Source organism: Carassius gibelio, chromosome B25, assembly GCF_023724105.1.
Source record: "Carassius gibelio isolate Cgi1373 ecotype wild population from Czech Republic chromosome B25, carGib1.2-hapl.c, whole genome shotgun sequence".
Lineage (NCBI taxonomy): Eukaryota > Metazoa > Chordata > Actinopteri > Cypriniformes > Cyprinidae > Carassius > Carassius gibelio.
The window spans coordinates 14,327,607-14,348,558 of NC_068420.1; the positions used below are offsets into that span (position 1 = coordinate 14,327,607).

Genomic DNA, 20,952 nt, shown 5'->3' on the forward strand with positions numbered 1-20,952 from the left:
ACTGATTATGTCATTAAGATTTTATTTAGTTAAACTGAAATATGAAATAAACGTCAGTGCATAGACCCTAATGGATATGCATATTTATATTGTCTCATCTCTCAGATATGATCTATTATTCCCATGAGTCTTTTTTTTAATAACATGCGTCTTATAAAAACGCAGTCTGCTTGTATTCACAAAGAAAAAAAAAAATATATATATATATACCATAAGATATGTTTTATTTATTTTGATTCCTCACCCCCTTTTCATATGTTTTATAATCTTTTTGACAGCTCAAATGTCATTGGAAATTTACAGCAAACCTTGCATATATATATATATATATATTCACATTGATCTAACAAAACGTTTACAGTTGGCAAACAGTATAGCTAATACAAAGAACTGTATAAATAATAAACATATAAAATGGGGTTTAAAATACACAGCGGTCACGAGAATTAATGTTCTATACACGGGTTTCGGTTACTCTCTTTAAGTTAATGACAACAGTACCGTTTCAAATAAATAAGACTGTCGTTACCCTGAGAGCAAAAATAATCATGTAATAATCTACCAGTCACAGACGAGCTTAACCAAAGATGACGGTCGCTCAAAATCATACAAATAATTACAAAAATACATTTAAAAAAATATTAAAACGTTGCATGCGCGAATATCATTATTAATAATAATATTTGTTTTCCCCGGGACGCAGAGGAGGTTCAGTGCGCCTCCAGGCTCGCGGGGGGTGTCGATGGAGAGCGGGGTCCTGGGGAATTGTCGTGCAGTTTCCTAATGTGTTTCTTAAGGTCAAAGTTCCTGCAGAAACCCTTGCCGCATGTCGGACAGGTGAAAGGCTTCTTGTCGTTGTGCGTGTGCATGTGAAACGTGAGGTTGTACACCTGGTGGAAGGCTTTGTTGCAGATATTGCACTTGAACTGTTTTTCTCCGCTGTGGGTCAGTTTGTGGTTCTTGTAGTTTCCTGGAGAGAAAAAAAATTGTGAGAAGCAAATCCCAAAGAACATGCCACAAAAACAATAATATCTATCTATCTATCTATCTATCTATCTATCTATCTATCTATCTATCTATCTATCTATCTATCTATCTATCTATCTATCTATCTATCTATCTATCTATATTGTTGTTTAATTTAAACGACGATTATAAAATTTCAAATCCCTTTTCGAACAGCTACCTTTCTGGTGGAATCCTTTGCCGCAGAACTCACAGATGAAGGGTTTGTATCCCGCGTGGATTCGCGTGTGAGTGTTGAGAGTTGAACTTCGGTTGAAAGCTTTGCCACATTGGTTGCATTTATGAGGTTTTTCCTGCAAACAAATGGAGAAGAAACGTTGTCACACACACAATAAAGCTAAAGCTATTACTGACTGAAATAAAACGGAATACTGTTAAATGGAAATGACTCCGAAATTATATTTCATTATTATTATTATTGAAAATTTGATGAATAGGGATTGCAGATTTTTCCGTTCTATTTTTATTTTAACCTTCATATAGATTTTTAAATGTAAACCATTATCTCGTCATGAATAAAAATCTAAAACGTATTAAGAAATAAATATTTTAATAGTTACAGACAAAGAAAATATACAAGCATGCTTTTATTTCATGATTTTATTATATTTTAGGCCTACTTGAAAATTGCATAAAACAGACATAAGTTCTGATTTCTATTTTCTTATTTTCTTTGGATTAAAACAAATAAACATAATTAATGCGTTAAATATGCTATATGACTATACTGTATCTATACCAATAAAATAGTAGTACACTGTAAAAATTATTTTTCAAAGATGTAAATGAAACAAATATTACTAGAGTATTCTACGTTTGACAAGAAAATACAATTGCAGGTTTTTTTCTACTTCGAAATTTCACATTTGATTAAATGTGTTACTTGATGTTTCTTTGTAACCAATTTATCAGCAAATGAAAAATGTTTCTACACAGCTTTTTCAGTGTAGGTTAATAAATTAAGATATTACACCAGCAGCAGTAGGCTTATATGATTTTAAAAGTTAATTGTAAAATCCTGATTACCTGAGTGTGGATGATTTTATGGCGACACAGAGTGCTCGCTTGTCTGAATCCTTTGCCGCACACTTTGCAAACGAACGGTCTGGCGCCCGTGTGAACCGGCATGTGACGCGTTAAATTATAGTGCGCGTTGAACACCTGAAAATTGCAAATCGCGTTAAAAAAAGTGCAGGATGCAATCTGTGCTAAAATAGAAGATCGATCTCGCTCGCCTCACCTTGCCACAAACTTCACAGGTGAACACTTTTGGTTTGGTTTGAGCCGAGCCGCTGTTTAATTTGGCCGCGGAGTTCTTGAACAGCTTCTCCGACAAGATGTGCGCGCTCTCCTTCATGTAATGGTGCAGGTGAGAGTGAGAAAGCTCCTTAAAAGACGCGCCGGGAGGAGCACACCTGTCCGGTTTGCTCTTCTCCGAGGAGAACAGGCTCTTCTGGCGCGCGTGCAGCGGCGCGTTGAGGAGGTACGACGCCATGGGGTGCAGGTTCACAAAACCCGCGTGAGGCGGACACGCGCTTTCCCCGCAGTTCAGGTAACAGACGGCGGCGCCCATGGCGTGGAACGACGCCTGGTTGACCACGCGCGGCCGGAAGAGTTTGTACTGTCCTATGGCCGATGGCGTCGCGCCTGGCTGCTCATTCTTGTAATTCAAGCCGATGCTCAGCAGCTCGTTGGCGTTGTAGGAAAACGCGTCAGGGTGGTCTAATCCATTGACGTGAAGTTTATGAGGCGGCTCGCAGGCGAGGGGCACGAGGGGGATCATGCAGTGCAGCGGCGCAGGAGACTGCTTGGGCTCCGCTTTCCCCGCGGGAGCGTGGAACAAGTTGGGGAACGGTATCGACTTTGGCTCGGGCGTCCTGGCCATAATCCTTTCGATCGAAAACGCGAGAGGTTTGGTGCTCGCCATCATGCTCGCTCCCGTCGAAGCCGAAGGGGCGCCGATTATTCCCTGTGAGTGGTACAGCGCGCCGTCCATGACTCGAGCGCAGCACCTGTACCTGCGTCCTCCTTTTGTAGATAAGTTTGATTCCTCTCAGTGACCCGCAAGAAAAGACATCATCAAGCGCCAAGCCCCCCCTGGCTGCTCCGCTGCTTGTCAATTGCGGACAGTCAGCACTTATGTCCCCCCCCCCGGATTGCTCAATAAAGAGTGTTTTGTCAATAGCGCAACTCAGGGCTCACCACGCGCGCACGTCAAAGACGCGTAAAGCCTCCCAGATGCTCGATTTAGTTAAATCAATCACTACAGCGGCTTTTAACCCCTCTCTCTCTCCCTGCGCTTGTCCTACTCACTGCTGTGGGTGAATAACTCAAGAAGGTGCTCTTTATTAGCACTGTAAAGAGCTGGACGAATCTCTGGTCCCTTCGCGCCTCGCTGTGACATCATTGCAACTCGCGCGCGCATGCATCAGGCTTGTCAACATTTGACATATGAAAACTCCTGAATTACCTGATTTGAACCCGCTTTCTCGCCGTTTTTTTTTTTTTTTTGTCGGAGCGGAAGGATACTTTATAACAACTTTATTTAGATTCATGAGTGAAACGTTTTGTCTGAGGTAAAGCGAACAGAAATTAAGATTTAAACTCTGTACGGACATCATGAACGCGATATTTGTGTTTAGAAGTTTTGTTTAAACGGTTGTAACTAATTTAAGCCTCATGAATTTTACAGAACATTTCTGCCATATGGACACCAACTTTACATAATTCACCACTGATAAGCTACAGATATAGGCCTAAATATAGCCTAATGTAGAAACTGTAAAACGGAAACTTTTCTGTAAAGATAATTTGCAACGATTTGTATCGATGAAAATCGCTATAAAATAAAATTTAATAGAATATTTATCTGCTACAAATTTGTTTACAAATCTAATTTTCCCTAAACTGCTTTTACAAACTATAAATTTATACCAGGAAAAAATATGACATTTTGTGCACGACTATATAGCTGTAATAAAATCTGCTTGGTAAACACATTTTAATTCAAAATATAAAAGATATAGGTAGGATTTATTTCAATTCGAAAAAGCAAATAAAAAAATCGAAACAAATGCATGTAACTCTAAAACCACAATAGTATAAAAGTAACCCACAGACAAATTTCATATTGTCCTGTTCATTTCTTTTTTCTTTTTTTTTTTTGTCTGTAGCTATTAACATATTTAAGTCTTATAATGTCGCCTCAGGGGGCTGTTGGTCACGTATTATCTTAATTTTACCGCTCCTCTATTATGTTTACATACAATTTAATGTGAAATATAATAAAATAATTATTTGTTATCTTTTCGCGTCTCATTAGTAAAACTTCCACGTTTTTTTCCCATCACGCGCACAGATAAAACTATTATGAAAAGTTATATTTCGCATCAGACAACCTTCGTTTCAAAACGCTAAACTCGTGAGGACATTCATCTGGGAATTGTGCGCCAAACGAGAGGTTTTAACAGCAAAACGCCTCCAAGGAGCTGAGATCATGCCATGAGAGAGCGAGAGAGAGAGTCGCGCGCGTTACAGTCAGTCCGCGAGCTAAAGCAGAAATGAAAAGTGCAGCTCGGTGTGAAATACATTTGACACTGTCTCGGTGCGAAGATATTTTTTTTTCGTGAAGGATTATTCGGTTTTAAAGGTAAAATACTTGGAAAATGCGCGTCGATGACATATCTTGGCTTTAAAATATTTGTAGCCTATGTTTATTAGTCTACTTATCCTCAAATATAGGCCTATGTAGGCTACTTTGTTATAGCTTTTCGCTTTTTATTTTTATTTAATGCTGTTGACGTTTAGCAGTAAGATAAATGCGTTGAAATGATAATGTTTGTGTTTTCAGGGCGACTTTAGAACATTGCTAATTTTGACTGCTGTTCAATTGGAAGCAGATGGGTGTCGAATAACCAGCAATTTGGAGCTTTTTCACATAATAAGCAGTCTCCTCTCTGTTGTCATATGCTGCTCCTCGGATTTCTTCAGCTGGGCGAAGGCAAGACGAAAACAAAAATCCTCTGTAATGATATCACGGCACAAATGCATCTTATTATTTGTTTCGTTTTGCTGAATGTTTGTATTTCAAGAATGTCGCTCAATCTAGCGGTAATCTGAACATGAGACACATATATCAAGTTTGAGTGCTTAATTTGACCGCTTTTACAGTCCATTTATTATATTATCTGATATGATTTTGTAAATAATAATTCTGACATGCATAGGCCATCATTTCCAGTCTATTTTCGCTGTATTTTAGTGAAAAGTGCATTTCATTTAGAAATATAATGACATGATTCGAAGAAAGAAATCGCCACAGTCACGATTTAAGCCTTGACAATTTCTTAACCTTATATTTAGGTGAACAAATAATAATAGTAGACAATCTCTTCAAGGTCTCTATGAAATAATTTACAGTATAAATAAAACGTCGCCTTATATAGGCAATCAGACAACAAATGGTACATTTACATGTTAAATGTTTCAGAGGTAACATTATATTTCTTATATTTTATTCGATGTTTTATTTAGCAAAATTAGAAAGGAAAAATAACTTAAACCCAAGTCTTATTAGTGTAGACGTCTAGAAATAATGGAGTTAAAGCCGTTGTATGGCAAGCTATTCTAGTGATGTGTTCCTATGAATAGAATTCCATTCTTTATCTTTTAATTGTTTGTTTAATATGATGCACAATAAAGATAAAGGCCATTTAAAGTGATGCTGAAAAGAACATACACGCTGAATGGGTTTGATACCAAGACCAGCAAATGATATACTTTTTAATAGTGGCTGAAACGAAATCTAAATAAAATAAAAATGTTGACTATGTCATCACATTCAAGCATTAATAAGTTTTTTAATATAGTGTTTTAAATAAACAAACTAAAATTGCATTTAAAGATTTTTGTTTATACTTACCTAAAATCTACTAATCTAGCATGTGATAAATATTTTAAAACGTATAGAAATATAAATTATATACATCTCTTTTAATGCTAGTTGTTAAAGATTTTATAAATATTTCATTTATTGGCTACTGAGTGTCATATAATTTCATGCCAAACATAAAAAACCAGAGAAGTGACATTACAAACACTTTATTTGTAACACTTAAGACACCTGGGCAATCTCAGGTGCACGAAGACAATAGAAATATACAGCTCTTGTTAAAATCCAGTGACATTTTCTTTCATCTGAAACATAGTTGGACATTGACAGTATACTATACATGACACACTTGTACAGAAGAATCTGAATGTGAATTCATAGCTATTGAGTTGAACAGTGTCACGACTCCATCGAATAAACAGTGAACAACTAGCATTTCATCCATCATCAGCTTTGGCCTGAGGATCCGAAGCTGATGCAAAAAAATAAATAAAAAACAGCACATAAGCAAATGCTACTTCCCTCATGCTCTGTATTTCTGGTTTTCACTCCAGTACACCGTGTCTATGATACACTTACAAATCATCGGCTGCTTCTTTGTGGGTAAATTTGTGCCTACAAATGCTTCCCGAGCTTGCCTTGTGATGAGCCACCGTATCACTGCACATCAAATACAAAACGACAGAGACACTTTAGCTGTCTGTAAGTGGCCAATGAGAGTTTTATACAAGCATGGTGACACTGGCTTAGACAAGAGGGCAGTGCAGCACTGGCTAGGGAGCATGAAGCGTGAGCTCCAGTCAGGAGAGCTGGAACCAGACCTCTTAGTTTTCAAGTTTATGATGTCCAGTAGGTGGGACGTTAACCCTCTTCTTCATCACTGTCTCTCATGGTAATGCCCTGCAGACCGTCCGCGGCTGACACGGCCACCGTGGCTTCCTCGATAGTGAGCCGGTTGTAAACGGTCTCATAGCTCTTGTTGTTTAACGTGCCGTCCAACACACCCTGCAGCCGGAAGTCACGGTACGACTTCTGCATGACAAAAATACAGAACCAAAACAAGCATGAAGGACAATGACATAGTTTAAGGACAAGTCGATTTTACTTTTTGACTTCTCTTTCATCAGGATTCGGCTGAAACCGCACTCGTGTACTAAATAATCTCTTATTCTCATGGTAATGGAATTCGTTGTGCAGCCAAGCTGAACTTGACACTCTTGTCATGGTCAATTAGCATCAACAGAGTTTTGAACAAAAACTTTTTCACGCTGTATTCTTTTTTTTTTTTTTTACCTTGACAATCTTGATGAGAGTTTTGAGTTGGTAAACATGCAGCTGCTGGTCAAGTCTGTCCGTCAGCCAGGCGCACACCGCCTTCATCAAAGAGTTGTACCATTGCTGTGCATGTGAGAAAGAGAGAGATAAACCTTGAAGAGGACATAAATATTGTGCAAAAAACCTCCCCAAAAAACTCAGTATTTAAGCAGATAAAAAGATGTGACCTAAGATGTAGCATGAAGGAAAAAGCCAACCCGATCTCACGGCAATTCGTACATTTTTCACAAGGTGGCTTATTCGTACGAATTCGTACGACCACACTCGTACAAATTCATACGATTGTTGCCAAATTGTACGTATTTTACGATTTGCACAATTCGTATGAATTTGTACGAATGACCTACACCTGACCCCACCCCTAAACCTAACCGTCACTGGGGTCATATAAAATCTTACGAGTGAGGTCGTACAAATTCGTACGAATAAGCCACCTCGTAAAATACGTACGAATTGGTCGTGAGATAGCGTTGAAAAAGCTGCTTTTGGTTAATGCTATAAGTTCCCTCTATGTGTTTTTCTCCTTTTGATTGCGCCTTGAAAATTTCACATCCATACTCTGACTTTTGCGGTCCTCGAAAATAAATTTATTACACCTCAAGCTTCACATAAAATCTTTTTTTTTTATCCAAAGAACCACCAAGAAACTGTTGATTACCTATTTAACGTATTAAATATTCATTAAGAGTCATTACTTCATTTCTCATTACTGAACTTAAAAGCAAGTATCTTCCCGTGCCCCAAGTATCATTTGAGGTCGCGTTTGCACATAATAACAATCTTAAAGATACCGAACCTACTAATTACAGGGCTAACACTTGAATCTGCGAAAAAGGGGTCACCTTGCACTCCAGACACCTTCGGTTCACATATTAATTCATGCGAGGACACCTTATATAATTACCAGTCTTTTTTTATGAAAGAAGTCGGTTCTTTAATCAGCAGCGATCAGACTGTGAATCGGTTTCGCATGAGAATCTCTGACACCAGCTTGTGTTTGCAATCAGCCAGTAATTTCATTTCGGAAATTATTAGCTCATGTCAAAAGACTGAGATTGTCCAGGCGCTTAGAATATGATTTCACGCACAAGCAAGACTGCAGCATCGTGTTTACTGGCGAAATACATCACTTAGGATTGTTTTCGTTGAGCTTCCCATGCAATTTAACATCAGGCTCACAAATTTGCAAAAGGTAGCAAAATGAATCCAAACAGCACACCAATAATCAGCGAAGTCCGCTCCTGCCATTAACAAAAAGCGGGCAAAACAGAAAGATGAGATGCCACTTAATTGAAGCACTTAGGCTGGTTGGGAAACAGATGACTGTGCCCTAATTGTTGGAGGTGAAAGAATGGCAACACATTTCTTCATATCAGTCGAATCTCCGTCGGTAATCACACACTTAAGTGTCCACTTCTCTGGTTCATTATGGAGGCAGGGGAGGATAGCCTCTGCACCTGTGGCCAGGGTGAGGGCCGCGGCCCCTCGCCGTGCAAACCTCATCGCTCCGCTAATCACAGTGATTTAGTGCCCTGGACAAACAGACCGCAGCCTGCAAGGGCATGCAGAGACTGATTTTCCTTATTTCCTTAAACACCTGCGCAACACAGCACTGATTGGTACAGCCACTCGTTCTTAAGAAGAAACACTCAAAAATATTCACGCCCAAACTTTTAGCTGTCCAGAGATGCAAATTCGATCAAATGGACAAACAGACGGATTCGTAAGACTTGAGGCTGCTTAATGGGGAAGTTTCTGCGGTGACACGCGGCGACCCTTCTCTCAGCTCGCTCTCAGTGCATGACTGTGAGCATGTGACACACATTACCTCTATCCTGCCTGCCTGTCTACATCGGCGGCCTCGGCAAAGCTCTAATAAATCAAGAGAAGACATCAAACACTGCTTCTCTCCAATCTGGCTCGGAATAGAACGCTTTCGAAGGCAATCTGCTCAGGATTTATAGGGCGGGAGGGTTGTGTACATCCTCTCGAGTGTTTGTGCCGTTCCGTCTCTGGAAGCAGCTCGGAAGGATGAGCAATGTGTTCTAAACAAAATTAAGGAGCGAGATGTACACGTTTGTGCCTTCTACCTCTCTCTCTCTCAACGTTGTCTGAGAGTAAACAGGTCAACAGGAGCCCTGGGTGAGTGCTCAGGCACTGGAAGTGGTCACAGTGGGCTGATGAGTGCTCTTGGTGAGGCCTCATTGCCTCTTCCTACAAAAACTTTCCCCACCCCTTCTCACCTCCCTTGGCCTCGGCTTTACAATACCCACAGCTGATGAAATGGGGTGGGAACGCGGTTGGAAAAGAACCGAGACAGATTTAAAAAAAATGAATAGAATGAGACGTTGGAAGTCCATTCACATACACTGCACAAATGACACTTACTTGAAGTAAATCTGCTGGCTTTGCATCGATCTGTAGACTTGTTATGAAAGATTTCTTTAGCTACAGTGTCTGAAAGCAGTGGAGTGAAACTGAATCTGATTCATTGACTGGTAGGAACTTACGTCAAAGATTTTCTCAGCGTACATCTCGTCGTTCACACGGTCACGCAGAATATCCTGGTTCTGTCGTACAAAGGTGATGTAGGTGTCTGCTAGATCCATACCAGGTTTCTGTTGAGATTTGGTCATAAGATTTATTCACTTCGAGTAATTTAATTTATTTTTTTATGCAAAGCAATGCTGTCAAATTGATTTATCATGATCAGTCGCATCCAAAATAAAAGATAAAAGTTTTTACATAACATATGCATGTACTGTGTATATTTAAATAATTACACACACACATGTAGGTATATATATATATATATATATATTCGTATTTCTATATGATTTATATCACACACACACACACATATATATTACATATATGTCTTAAATATTTATACATGTATTTGTGTATATTAATATGTACAAAAAAATCACAATACACATATGTAAACAAACTTATTTTGGAAGCAAAACTAATCATGATTATTCGCGATAAATCGATTTGACAGTACTAATGCAACTCAAACATGCTGATGATTAATACAGAGTTATTCGAACCATTTTCTTAAAGGTGGACTAAGTAAAACTTTTTGCACCTAAAGAAATGTACAATATTTTTGACAAAACCTCAATCAGATCGGTGCCGGGTACAAGTTGTTTAATTTTACATAAGAGCGGGTCCACCTCATGGTGGCAGCCATTTTGAAATCACATGACCAGTTTATTCTAGTACTTCATTATTGTACCAAAAACTTCAGCATTTGCTCATAATATCAATGCTATTATATTTAGCCTTCTTGGTGTGAATGGGCTTTTGCTGTAAACTTAACTCTTGGTGAATTGACCAAAAAGAAATATGTTAAAAGATTATTAATAAATACAAGCTGGTAATTCTACAATGACACTGTTAACTAAAATTATTTGCTTTTATGTGATTCTCATTCATGCCAATTGTGATAGTATGAAGTTTGTGCAGTTTTATCAATCGTATCAAATAAACTAAAAACACTTAGTACACCTTTATTTCAAGAAGTTTCTTTGCATACCAAGGCCAGCAAATATTGGATTTTGGAATATCTATTGGAACCGAGATAAAACACAAAAACCAAAACACTGACAGCCACCACCACTATCTCTGCCTGCTGAATGATGTTCGAGAAAATGCTTAAAAAAATAAAAACACATGTAAACTTACTTAAGCACCTGCGACACTTATACCCTGTTAAAAGCAATGCTTTTACTTGTGAAAAAAACATTTCTATTCACACTGGGGCTGTTAAAACAGGGAAAAGAAATGTCGTAATAGTGCTGTAATTGCTGTGACACGTTTCCCACCCATGACTCAAGCACCGAGGTAGGAAAACCCCCTTTTTATTAGAGAGCAAAGAGACACCCGAACATCAACCTCCTGTTCTTGTCAGGCCTCTCTTCCTGTGAGTTTGTGTGCTGGTCATTGACAGTACCAAGGCACTGAAGCTCTGGTTCTCCAAACAACAACTTACTCACAATTTAACAGGCATCTATCTAAAAAAATGCCTGCTGAAACAAGTTATGTTATATTAAGGTTAGCAATTTCCTAATACTGGACCAGCAACCTCCTGACCATAGTTACAGTCGGCCGATATCCAGACAAATAGCAGTTGATCAAATACGACTGGGATCTCAATCTCAATGGGACTTCATTTCGTGTTGAGGGAGAGGTCTTCACAAATATAGATTATGTTATCAAGAAAGAAAGAAAATGGCCACTTCCTGTGCAGAACCAAGTATTTAATATCTCTGATTTATCATTGCAGTCACCTGCGACTCCATAAAATGCACTTGGGTGGAAGCAAGACGGGGTCTTTTTAACCCAACGCCCTTCCTTCCATCTCTCTGACAGGAACGACAAAGCCAGCGATGGACCGATAAGCAAACCAAAATCCGATCTTCTCGTATGAAATCCAACCGGAGGACCGAGGGACAGGCCCGATCCGTCAGGCTAGACAATGCCACGACGGTTGGGTGTGGGCCGTGTGTGAATGAATAAGTGGAGAGGTGTGGGATGGTGCGATTAAGGCCAGGTTAATGACTGGTTAAGCTGCGTGGATGGGAAACAGAGGAGAAAGGGAAGGGGAGACGAAATGTGCAGTAATTACACAGAGCTGCTAGCCTGGCTTCCTGCCACTGCCTCATTCACTGTCCAGGTGCAGGTGTGTGTGTGTGTGTGTGTGTGTGGTGTCGAAGCAGAGAGCGTGTGAAGTGCGTTTGTGCAAGTTTTTAGTAAATACTTTGTTGTGGTAGCGCTAATGCGAGTGCAGATTCGAGCCGTGGGTGTGAATGTGTGAACGAGTGTGTTAACAGAGCGCTATCGGGAGGGCGTCTCGCCAGAAAGCCCCAGCGCTTGAATGGCAGCCTTCACAAAGGAGCAGAGGAGCTTAACCTTTCGTGACAAGAGCCCAGAAATGTTCAGTGCCAAAGGCCACACCACAGCCATGTTCTTCCCTCCCTCTCCGGCTTCAGCGGGAGCGTTGAAAGAGGCTTACATGGAGCAGCGTTCTTCTGCATAAAAGCACAAGGTGGAGGTGATGTTATAATTTGAGGGGGAGATGGGGTGTTCGCCCGCTGCACACCTCGGGGAGCCAATGCCAAGAGCTCGGGTGGAGCCACGGAATCTGGATGTGTAGGAACTGACTGACTTTTCTGATCTTGTTGGTGTGCTTTTTACAGTGGCCCCAAAAAGTATCTGGACGCTCAAGTTGTGCCTAAAAACCAATATATTCAAAATATCACAGCGAGAAATGTTATCTGAAAGAAGGATAGCACAAGCGTAGTTTACGCAAAATATTTCGCATTAAGGCATCGTTCAAAACAATTACGTCAAAAATTAAGATAAATCGAATTGAAGTCACACATAAACATGTTATCGCATTATATGTATACATTTAAAGAAACATAGCGCAAGCACACTTTTGAAGTAGTTTAAGTTTAAAAACAAAACAAACTTTAAAATCAAGACAAAATGTATTTAGACACTTACGTAAGTCACTTGTAAATATGTATTAATGCTTTTTTGCATTAGATCAAATGTCAAATTAAATGCATTAAAAACAATTATAATTTAGCGCAAAATATAGCACTTGTAAAGTAAGTGTTTTACATTTTTAAGTTTAAGTAAAACAGCAGATAAACTGTTCAAATAGTCAAAAAACCATTTGAATAGTTTTTGGTGGACAAGTATTAGTGGATCATGTTGGTAGTTAATGTGACGAACACCTGTGCAAACTACACACATCCACTAAAATCACTCTTTGATGAAACTTATGCCCACATGGACTCTGCTTTCACAAAATGCCACAGAAGAACTGTTAATAACGGGTGTTCCAATTCTGTAGAAATCCAAACATTCCCCGGCCCTTGTGTGTTTGTATATTAAATATTTTGGCTAATTTGATAATGCTTTCATCTGCCAAAAAAAGTGTAGTTCTCACAGCCCTGTTGAACATTTTACAATGTTTCAATTTCATTCCACAGATTCCCCCCTACAATCAGCACAGAAAAATGTCTGCAAATTTAAATTTTGTTAAAACAGACAAAAAGAGCTAGTTTTGAGAAAAGGTTTCTTATACATGCGTTTTTAGATTTTAGCTTGATCATCTAATGATCATCTAATGAAATTACATTTCTATATTTTTAAGTGTGACTTAAGTGTTCAAATACTTTTTAGAGCCACTGTATATCATTATCTACTATCATGTGATGTCAGTATGATGTTTGGAAAGATATTAACACTTTCATTCAGAAAGGATGCATTAAATTGCACAAAAGTTACATTTGTATTGTTACAAAAAAATTATATTTCAAATGAACGCTAAAGAAATGCAGAAAGAAATGCATCCTTACTGACTTCAAATTTTTGTTTGGTGGCATACTCTATGTATGAACACAAACTCTACTCTGATATTAGTCACAGAACTAACTGGAATGAGTTGTTGTTCATGTTTTTATTCAGAAAGCCCTTCTGTAATCAGGAGGTCATGTGACCACTCAGTCTTTCCCTCACCCCGTGTTAGTTTCTTTCTGCTTGCTCACTGTCTGCGCTCTGAACAGTCCTGGTTCCTGGTGATTCATTAGCATCTTTTTCTGCTTGTGACGGCCCATTGTCAACACTGTGGCAGATCGTGAGACTGATTTTAAGCCAATCGGGTTGCTAATTAGTCTTGCTCAGCCAACTCTGATAGACGCTCCAGTCCTGCTTTCATTTGGCCATGAACCGCAAATGATTAAAAAAACCATATAATTGCGTTAAGTAATGATGAAATAATACACATTAAGCCTTTTTAAATATTAAAAACAAAGCAAGATGGAAACGCTTGGCAAAGCTGAATAGAGAATCTGTTTCCCTAAGTAAATAATAAAACACACACACAAATGCAAAGCAGCATGCAAAAAAAATATCCACACAGGGCATCCCGGCATAATGCGCATTTATACATCCAAAATGACACTTACTGGAACATCCACATATTTGGCCGCAGCTTTTACCTTTAAAAAAAAAAAAAAAAAAAGTACCTGCTAAATATCTCTGGCGTATTAAATGTTCAGTATGAAATGAGATCCCGGAAAGGGGTGTGTGGGTGGGATGAACGTAAAAAAATACTCACTGTGAAAGACAGGATGGAGGAGAAGAATGTTCCCTCGTCGTATCGTGAGAGTTTGGACAACACCCCATCCAGAACAGCTGCAAACTGTGAAAGCAAAGAAGCATGTTTGCGTGACAGGCGCATACGCCTTTAGCACAAGCAACAATTAACAATTTTGGACAAAGTCACATTAAATGATACAACGGATATAATGTTTCCCATGAAGGCCAGGCGTGAAAGCCAGCTGAAAAGAATGGGCAAAGCCAAATCTCAATGTTGTGAAATGTGGCGGCTCCAAAAGAAGCCAAGACCATTTCTGTTGGGAGTACCTTTGAGACCAAGGAGGAGATCATTTCCTTAAAGGCCTCATCGATCAGGACATCGATTTTTGAGTGGTACTGCTGCTGTTGAACAAGAAGTGGAGGAGAAACATCAACAAACACAATAGGCGCGATGGGAAAGGCACAAATCGCGAGGCATCCTAAAAGAACAACAGGCTCACAAAGACATATTTCAGCAGAGGGAAAAATCCTCCCCGTGCGATAGGGCTGAGTTAAGCAGCTATTAGGCCCATTATGCCCGTGAATGGCATTCCTGCTCTCGTTTAGGGCAAAGGAATTTGAAGGATACTTTTTGTGCGGGCCACAATTAGGGCAGCCTTGTGTTTTTCTAAAGAACCCGTCCAGCTGCGGCGAGCAAAGGCTCACACTACATTCAATTAATCCGCCATTTCATGTCTGATAAGTCTTATTCACCTATTTTGTGGGGGGAAAAAAGGCGAGAGGGAGAGGAAGAAGGAGAACGCGAGGGCTCGGGTGTGTGTGTGTGTGTGAGAGAGAGAGAGAGAGAGAGAGAGAGAGAGAGAGAGAGAGCGCATCCATTTGGCCGCGCTGAATAGATGCCTTTGCTGCATGTGCTGCAAGCAGGAGTTCATCTCCGCCAACAATGGCCATTCATGGCGAATCTAAAGGACACCCAAATTAAAAATTTCAATCAACAATGCGTGCAGATCGGTGACAAATTGAGGGTGCTAAAAGGTCACTGTCAGCAGCCCTAATTTTCATTTCTCCCTCTTTTTTTTCTGCACGCAAAATGGCAGTTTTTTCATAAATGGCATTATAGGAGAATCTTGAGGATTTTTACCTCAATTAACACTTCCATGTTTGCTTTATATACGGCTAAACGGCGAGGGCTCTTTTTTGCATTAGCGCCGATTAAATAGGGAGGTCTTTGCCGTATGTGTGAAAACTAAAAGAACAATAATTTCTTTTGAAAACATTTATCTGGTAGCCATCCACTTCAGAGTCACTTCAGCGAGATGGCGGCTTATAAAAGTGTAACCTTGTATTTCTAGATAAAGCGGCAGGCAAACTCAGGGAAAAATGATATTGTCTTTGTTTTTAAAGAAAGTCTTTCACAAATACGCTGACACGCACTAATGGCCATTACATTCAATCCTGTGTGAAGGAAAATCAGTTGAGCGTTGAGAAATACCTTTTAACCCAAAACTAAGAAGTAAGTGGCGTTTCTCGCAGCCGTGCGACTATCTCGCCGCACAAGGCCACATTCTTTAAGTGTCACTGTTGAAGAAAATTCTTCTTTTTTTGTGCGTGTTCGTGAAGTTAGCACCTGTTTTTTTGTTAGGACTGGAAAAGAGTAATATCGACCAAGACTGCACAATTCAGAAGAGAGAGAGAGAGAGAGAGAGAGCAAGATCTCAACTACAAAAACAAATAGTTTACTTCTATTTCAGAAGCTTTCAAAATGTGCATTAATATTAAGGGGAGAAAGAAATATGCCAGTGGTCAAATTTGAGGAAGTCATTTTTAAATTCAAATTATACTAGTGTGTTTACAAAAGATTCCACTAATTTTTGATATTTTGAAAATTTTTTTGTGAGTTTTTGTCCCATACAATGGAAGCCAATGTTATTTGATTCCCAACATTCTTCAAAATAACTTCTTTTGTGTTCCACAGAAGAAAGAAAGTCATACAATTTTGGAACAACATGAGTAAATGATGACAGAATTTTCATTTTAAGTTGAACTATCCCTTTAAGAGTTAATTGCACAAGGACAGGAGATGGTAGAGGGGACACTTACCCACTGCTGCTCAACCTTGGGTTCATGCAATAACGTGCAGGACATGCAGGGATGAGTCAAAGAAAGACAACAAACAAAAAGAAAAAAAAAACATATTGAATGAAAACTAATTTCTGAGCTGGTTAACGGACAGGCAACTGATAAATAAAACTCATCTTAGGTATAATTTTGATCATTAATTAGCTAAAATTAAACTAGGTAATAAACACAACACAAAATCTAACAAACTTGCTAATTTCTAAAGTAAGAATATGAAATGTGATTTACAGTCATTTAAGAAAAAAAAAAAAAAAAAAAAAGAACTTAACGAAATTTGAAACCTTGCACTCAAATGTAAAGTATAAAGTACACAAATGTAAACTTTATTCAGATTAAAAATTATTTGTAGCCTGGATAGATAGATAGATAGATAGATAGATAGATAGATAGATAGATAGATAGATAGATAGATAGATAGATATTAAACAATCTAAACCACATTGGCAATTTGAAAATGAAGTTTGAAATCAGATTAAAATCAGATCTTACATGTCTCAGTGTGAATGGCCAATTTGGATTAAATTTAGTTTTCTTCATTGTTCATTACGTGGTGCATGTAAAATAATATAAAATTTCCAATATCTATAATTACTACATTTAATTCGGATTTAAAAACCAATTTGATCTGTCTCTAGTGTGAACACAGCTTAAGTGAATCCAAACTGTAATTTAGTTTTCTTCATTGTTCATTACGTGGTGCATGTAAAATAATATAAAATGTCCAATATCTATAATTACTACATTTAATTCGGATTTAAAAACCAATTTGATCTGTCTCTAGTGTGAACACAGTTTAAGTGAATCCGAAATGTTATTTTGTTTTCTTCATTGTTCATTACGTGGTGAGTGTCATGTCATATAAAACATGCAATATCTATAACGGTGTCTGAATTCTCATATTTTTACCTCGTAATGACCTGTGACATTTCATTTGGATTCAAAAACAAGTTTGGTTTTGTCTCTAGTGTGAACACAGTAAAGTGACTCTACTCTGAATCATAATAATCCAATTTAAAGCTTTCAAGGACAATCTGAACATCTTTTGCTCTCCAGTCAGAAGCTGTGTTTTGAACAATGTTTTGAAAGATGTACAATCTTACTGAAGTCATTTCACTTTAGTGGTGACTGAATGGCTGCCTTTAAGTAGTTTCTGCACATTAAGCTGGGGTAAATTACTATTTTTTTAATGAAAGAAACTACTCTTTAATGAACCTCTATGTGAAATGTTCACACAAAAACAGGAAATTAGATATCTAGATTAAGTGGATTCGTGGTTGTCATGAAAATGAGAAGCCAGTATAATGATTTGGCTTGTTTGAAATTAAAATGGCAGCTCTGGGTGTCGAGTTTGGCTGTGGTTTGTTCAAGGCCTCTGGAGCATAAGGACTTTCTGGTCGAGACTTATCTCAAGGCAGAAGAAGAGGAGGTAATAATATCGCCCACTGAAAGGAAGCACAAAACACTTCACACCAACCGATAACACCTGCGCTAGTTCAACTCAAAAGCAAGTTTGCAGTATAAAAGGAGAAACTGATAAATGGATCTTTGCCAGTTTGACAGCTATTCAAATGACCGATTAGAGTCACGCAATCCAATAGTCCTAATCTTGTTTTCTCCTCCCAACTGTCAACTGAACAGAGATGGGATGATTTTATGAACACCTGAAGTCCCATAGAAAACATCTTCTAAGATGAAAATGAACTTTTCCGTTCAGAGAGACCCTGAAAGGATTGTGACGTACCTCCTGGCCTTGGTCAAGAACACAGAGCTTGGAGCACTGCTTCTTGGCATCCATGAGAACATTGAACATTGTGCACACAGACAAGGGGACGCGGAAATCAGTCGACCTGCAAGACTTTTGCATTTTAGCGTCAAAGGCAGCTTTGGTCCTAGAAATCAGAGATGGAGAAATTGGTTACATGAAGCCCCTGTCTTTAAAAGGAATGCCATTATTAGTCAGAAAATAGCTGACCTTTTGACACAGGCCTCCATCATATCACTAGCCATCAGTTTGAGCCTCTGCTCCAGATGTTTGGCGAACTCCGGCTCTGGCCAGTGCAGGTCCATCACAAACATCTGGAGAGCATCCAGCTTCCAGAACAGATCTTCTGATGTGGCCGAGCCATTACTGAGGAAGACCGAAACAGTGACACGTTAGCTCAAGCTTGATCGTAAAGCCAGAAATGTCCATTTCTTTTCACAGCAATATACATTACAAGACTAAAATGGACAGATGAAAAAATGAACCATGTAAAATCAAGGTATGAATGCCAAGAGTAAGTAAACAGACATTGTCATGCAAAACAGACCAGTCCTTGATGTCCATGAACATATGAAATTATCAGAATTTTGTGGCATTTTTTAACTATTTGAATTCCCATGAACTAATGATTTAATGCATTGTTTCACATAATGCTTGTGTTCTCGTATGTGACTGCAACTAGTGTAAAAAATCATCAAAAAATTCATTGCGAAAATTTTGCTTTGGAAATGAAATGAAAATATGCAAATTAATCAAAATTAATCAAAATAAAAAATATTATTGATTATTAATTATTAATAAAAATGCTAAATATAAGTTAAAATATTAATTAAACAATATATTAAAAGCACATAACCATGATACTAAAATTAAATGTTAATCTATCTAATGATAAAAATATATATTGAAACCTATATTGAAACAAAAGTGCTAAATATAAATATATAAAAGTCAGAAAAACAGTGTAAAGAATTATAGCTGGCCTGGAACATTAATCTTAAGATTTATTATTATAATAGTATAAAATTTTATAATTATTATATTATAACAATATTATATTCTAATAATAATATTATATAATATAATAACAATTATATATTGTATTATACATTTATTAATACAGATTTTAAATGACATTCATAATACATTTTATATATTTTATATTATAGCATTATATTCTATCATACTGAAATATTTAATTATTATTTTTTATGTGATAATTATTAATTAGTCTAATATATTAATATTGGCCTTTTAATTAAACTATTAATATGACATATTCTTTATGTATAACATTATTATAATTATATAATATGAACATTAATATTGTATTCTAATATTATATTACTTATTTTTTTAAATAATAATTTTTTTTTAAATTGAATATATTCTATATTTCAGTATTATATCAGAAATACTAATATATTACAATTAATATATTAGGAATATAGTATCAATGCAGAGATAAATCCGTTCTTTTTCATTTGCTTTAATGGTGAAATGATCTCGCATGTCATTATAGCACTTCTCACATTACTGTAACCCCTACACATATTTCTTACTTGCATACAGAAATCTGATAAATGAATGCAATGCACTTAAAGGGTTCAGAGGCCAAGGACTCAAATGTGAGAACACCTTCCATTTTCAAACGACTAATCAAGCGAAAGGGTTACTATAAAAGTCAGCTGACTGCAGTGCAGGAAGATGAGATCAACAGTCTTTTCCACCGGTGTTGTGTGCGACTCGGGCTCAAGAGATCTCCAGTCCCAATTGAGACAGATGGAGCATCACATCCATTTCAACCGCAGTCGACACAGCGGCGCGTAAAAAAGGCCACTCGTTCCACTTTCAGTTAAGATTTGTTAAGATTGTTACCTTCACAAGTGGCGGTCCGGGAAAATAAATTGTTTGGCAAAGTCCGCTGTGCAATTAAAAGGGGCGAGCACAAACTCCCACTCGATTAATTAGCGGCGGTACAGTCCGTAAGGGCCCCCTCGGGGGTCCGCGCCTCCGCCTGGAGGAAAGAGGCAGGGAGAACAAATGGACGAGTTTCTCGCCTGACGAACAGACGCCCCCGGGGGAGAACACAAAGTTCTCGCCGAATCTAACGAGCAGCTAACCACAGACACCCACTACAGACACTGTTTCAGGCCTGGAAGCTGGTGTGCTTTTGCAGTTCACACTCTTTAGGCTAACTGAGACGGATGTAATTTAACTTTCCGACATGATTTAGGCTCATGTAGCTGTCGGAAGTTCTCCTGTAGAGCGAAGCAGTTTACATCTTGGCCAGGATAAAAGAGTACGAGTTTACTATACTACAGTATTACCCTGATAACCCCAGATGGTTGAGAGAAAATAGTGTTGACGTTTATCGTTACATGCTCACAGCAGGTTTAAGCGCTCGCAGATTGAGCCGATGATACCGGGGCGCTCCGCGTGTTTATGGAGACTCGGCTGCCCATGTGAATCATCTCATACAGAGGTTTCTGTGATTTTGTGGTTTGTCCTCCTAAAACACAACACCTTACAGACAGCAAACAAAACCTGATGATATCACTGGTACTCACAAAATATCTGGCAAATTCATTCCTTGTCCACTGTAAACCAAATGCATAACTGTGTTAAATTTAGCCGATGAAATCACACAAAAAGCCACACAACACAACAGCTTACCAAG

General features: G+C 38.2%; 2 protein-coding genes across 8 annotated transcripts in view; both read right to left on the reverse strand.

Moving 5' to 3' along the window:
* Nucleotides 1-226: 226 nt before the first annotated feature.
* Nucleotides 227-3,297, reverse strand: LOC128014638 (fez family zinc finger protein 1-like). The gene is made up of 4 exons (XM_052598320.1): nucleotides 2,267-3,297; nucleotides 2,053-2,187; nucleotides 1,187-1,319; nucleotides 227-970 (listed from the first exon to the last, which is right to left on the reverse strand). Exons 1-4 carry the CDS (start codon nucleotides 3,020-3,022, stop codon nucleotides 711-713), a joined length of 1,284 nt encoding a protein of 427 aa, XP_052454280.1. The 5' UTR covers nucleotides 3,023-3,297; the 3' UTR covers nucleotides 227-710.
* A 2,813-nt stretch (nucleotides 3,298-6,110) lies between these two features.
* cadps2 (Ca++-dependent secretion activator 2) overlaps nucleotides 6,111-20,952 on the reverse strand; it is a 122,803-nt gene continuing 107,961 nt past the window's right edge. For 2 of the 7 annotated variants that reach the window (XM_052597785.1, XM_052597787.1), the window contains 9 exons: nucleotides 18,483-18,638; nucleotides 18,252-18,399; nucleotides 16,472-16,486; nucleotides 14,699-14,773; nucleotides 14,391-14,474; nucleotides 14,239-14,271; nucleotides 9,763-9,870; nucleotides 7,211-7,315; nucleotides 6,111-6,949 (listed from right to left, as the gene is read on the reverse strand). In XM_052597785.1, the coding sequence (XP_052453745.1) occupies nucleotides 6,779-6,949; nucleotides 7,211-7,315; nucleotides 9,763-9,870; nucleotides 14,239-14,271; nucleotides 14,391-14,474; nucleotides 14,699-14,773; nucleotides 16,472-16,486; nucleotides 18,252-18,399; nucleotides 18,483-18,638 (895 nt within the window). In that variant the 3' untranslated portion in view covers nucleotides 6,111-6,778. Of the gene's footprint in view, nucleotides 6,950-7,210; nucleotides 7,316-9,762; nucleotides 9,871-14,238; nucleotides 14,272-14,390; nucleotides 14,475-14,698; nucleotides 14,774-16,471; nucleotides 16,487-18,251; nucleotides 18,400-18,482; nucleotides 18,639-20,842; nucleotides 20,873-20,952 lie in introns of all 7 variants that reach the window. The other 5 variants (XM_052597786.1, XM_052597788.1, XM_052597782.1 and 2 more) reach the window with 4 other exon arrangements.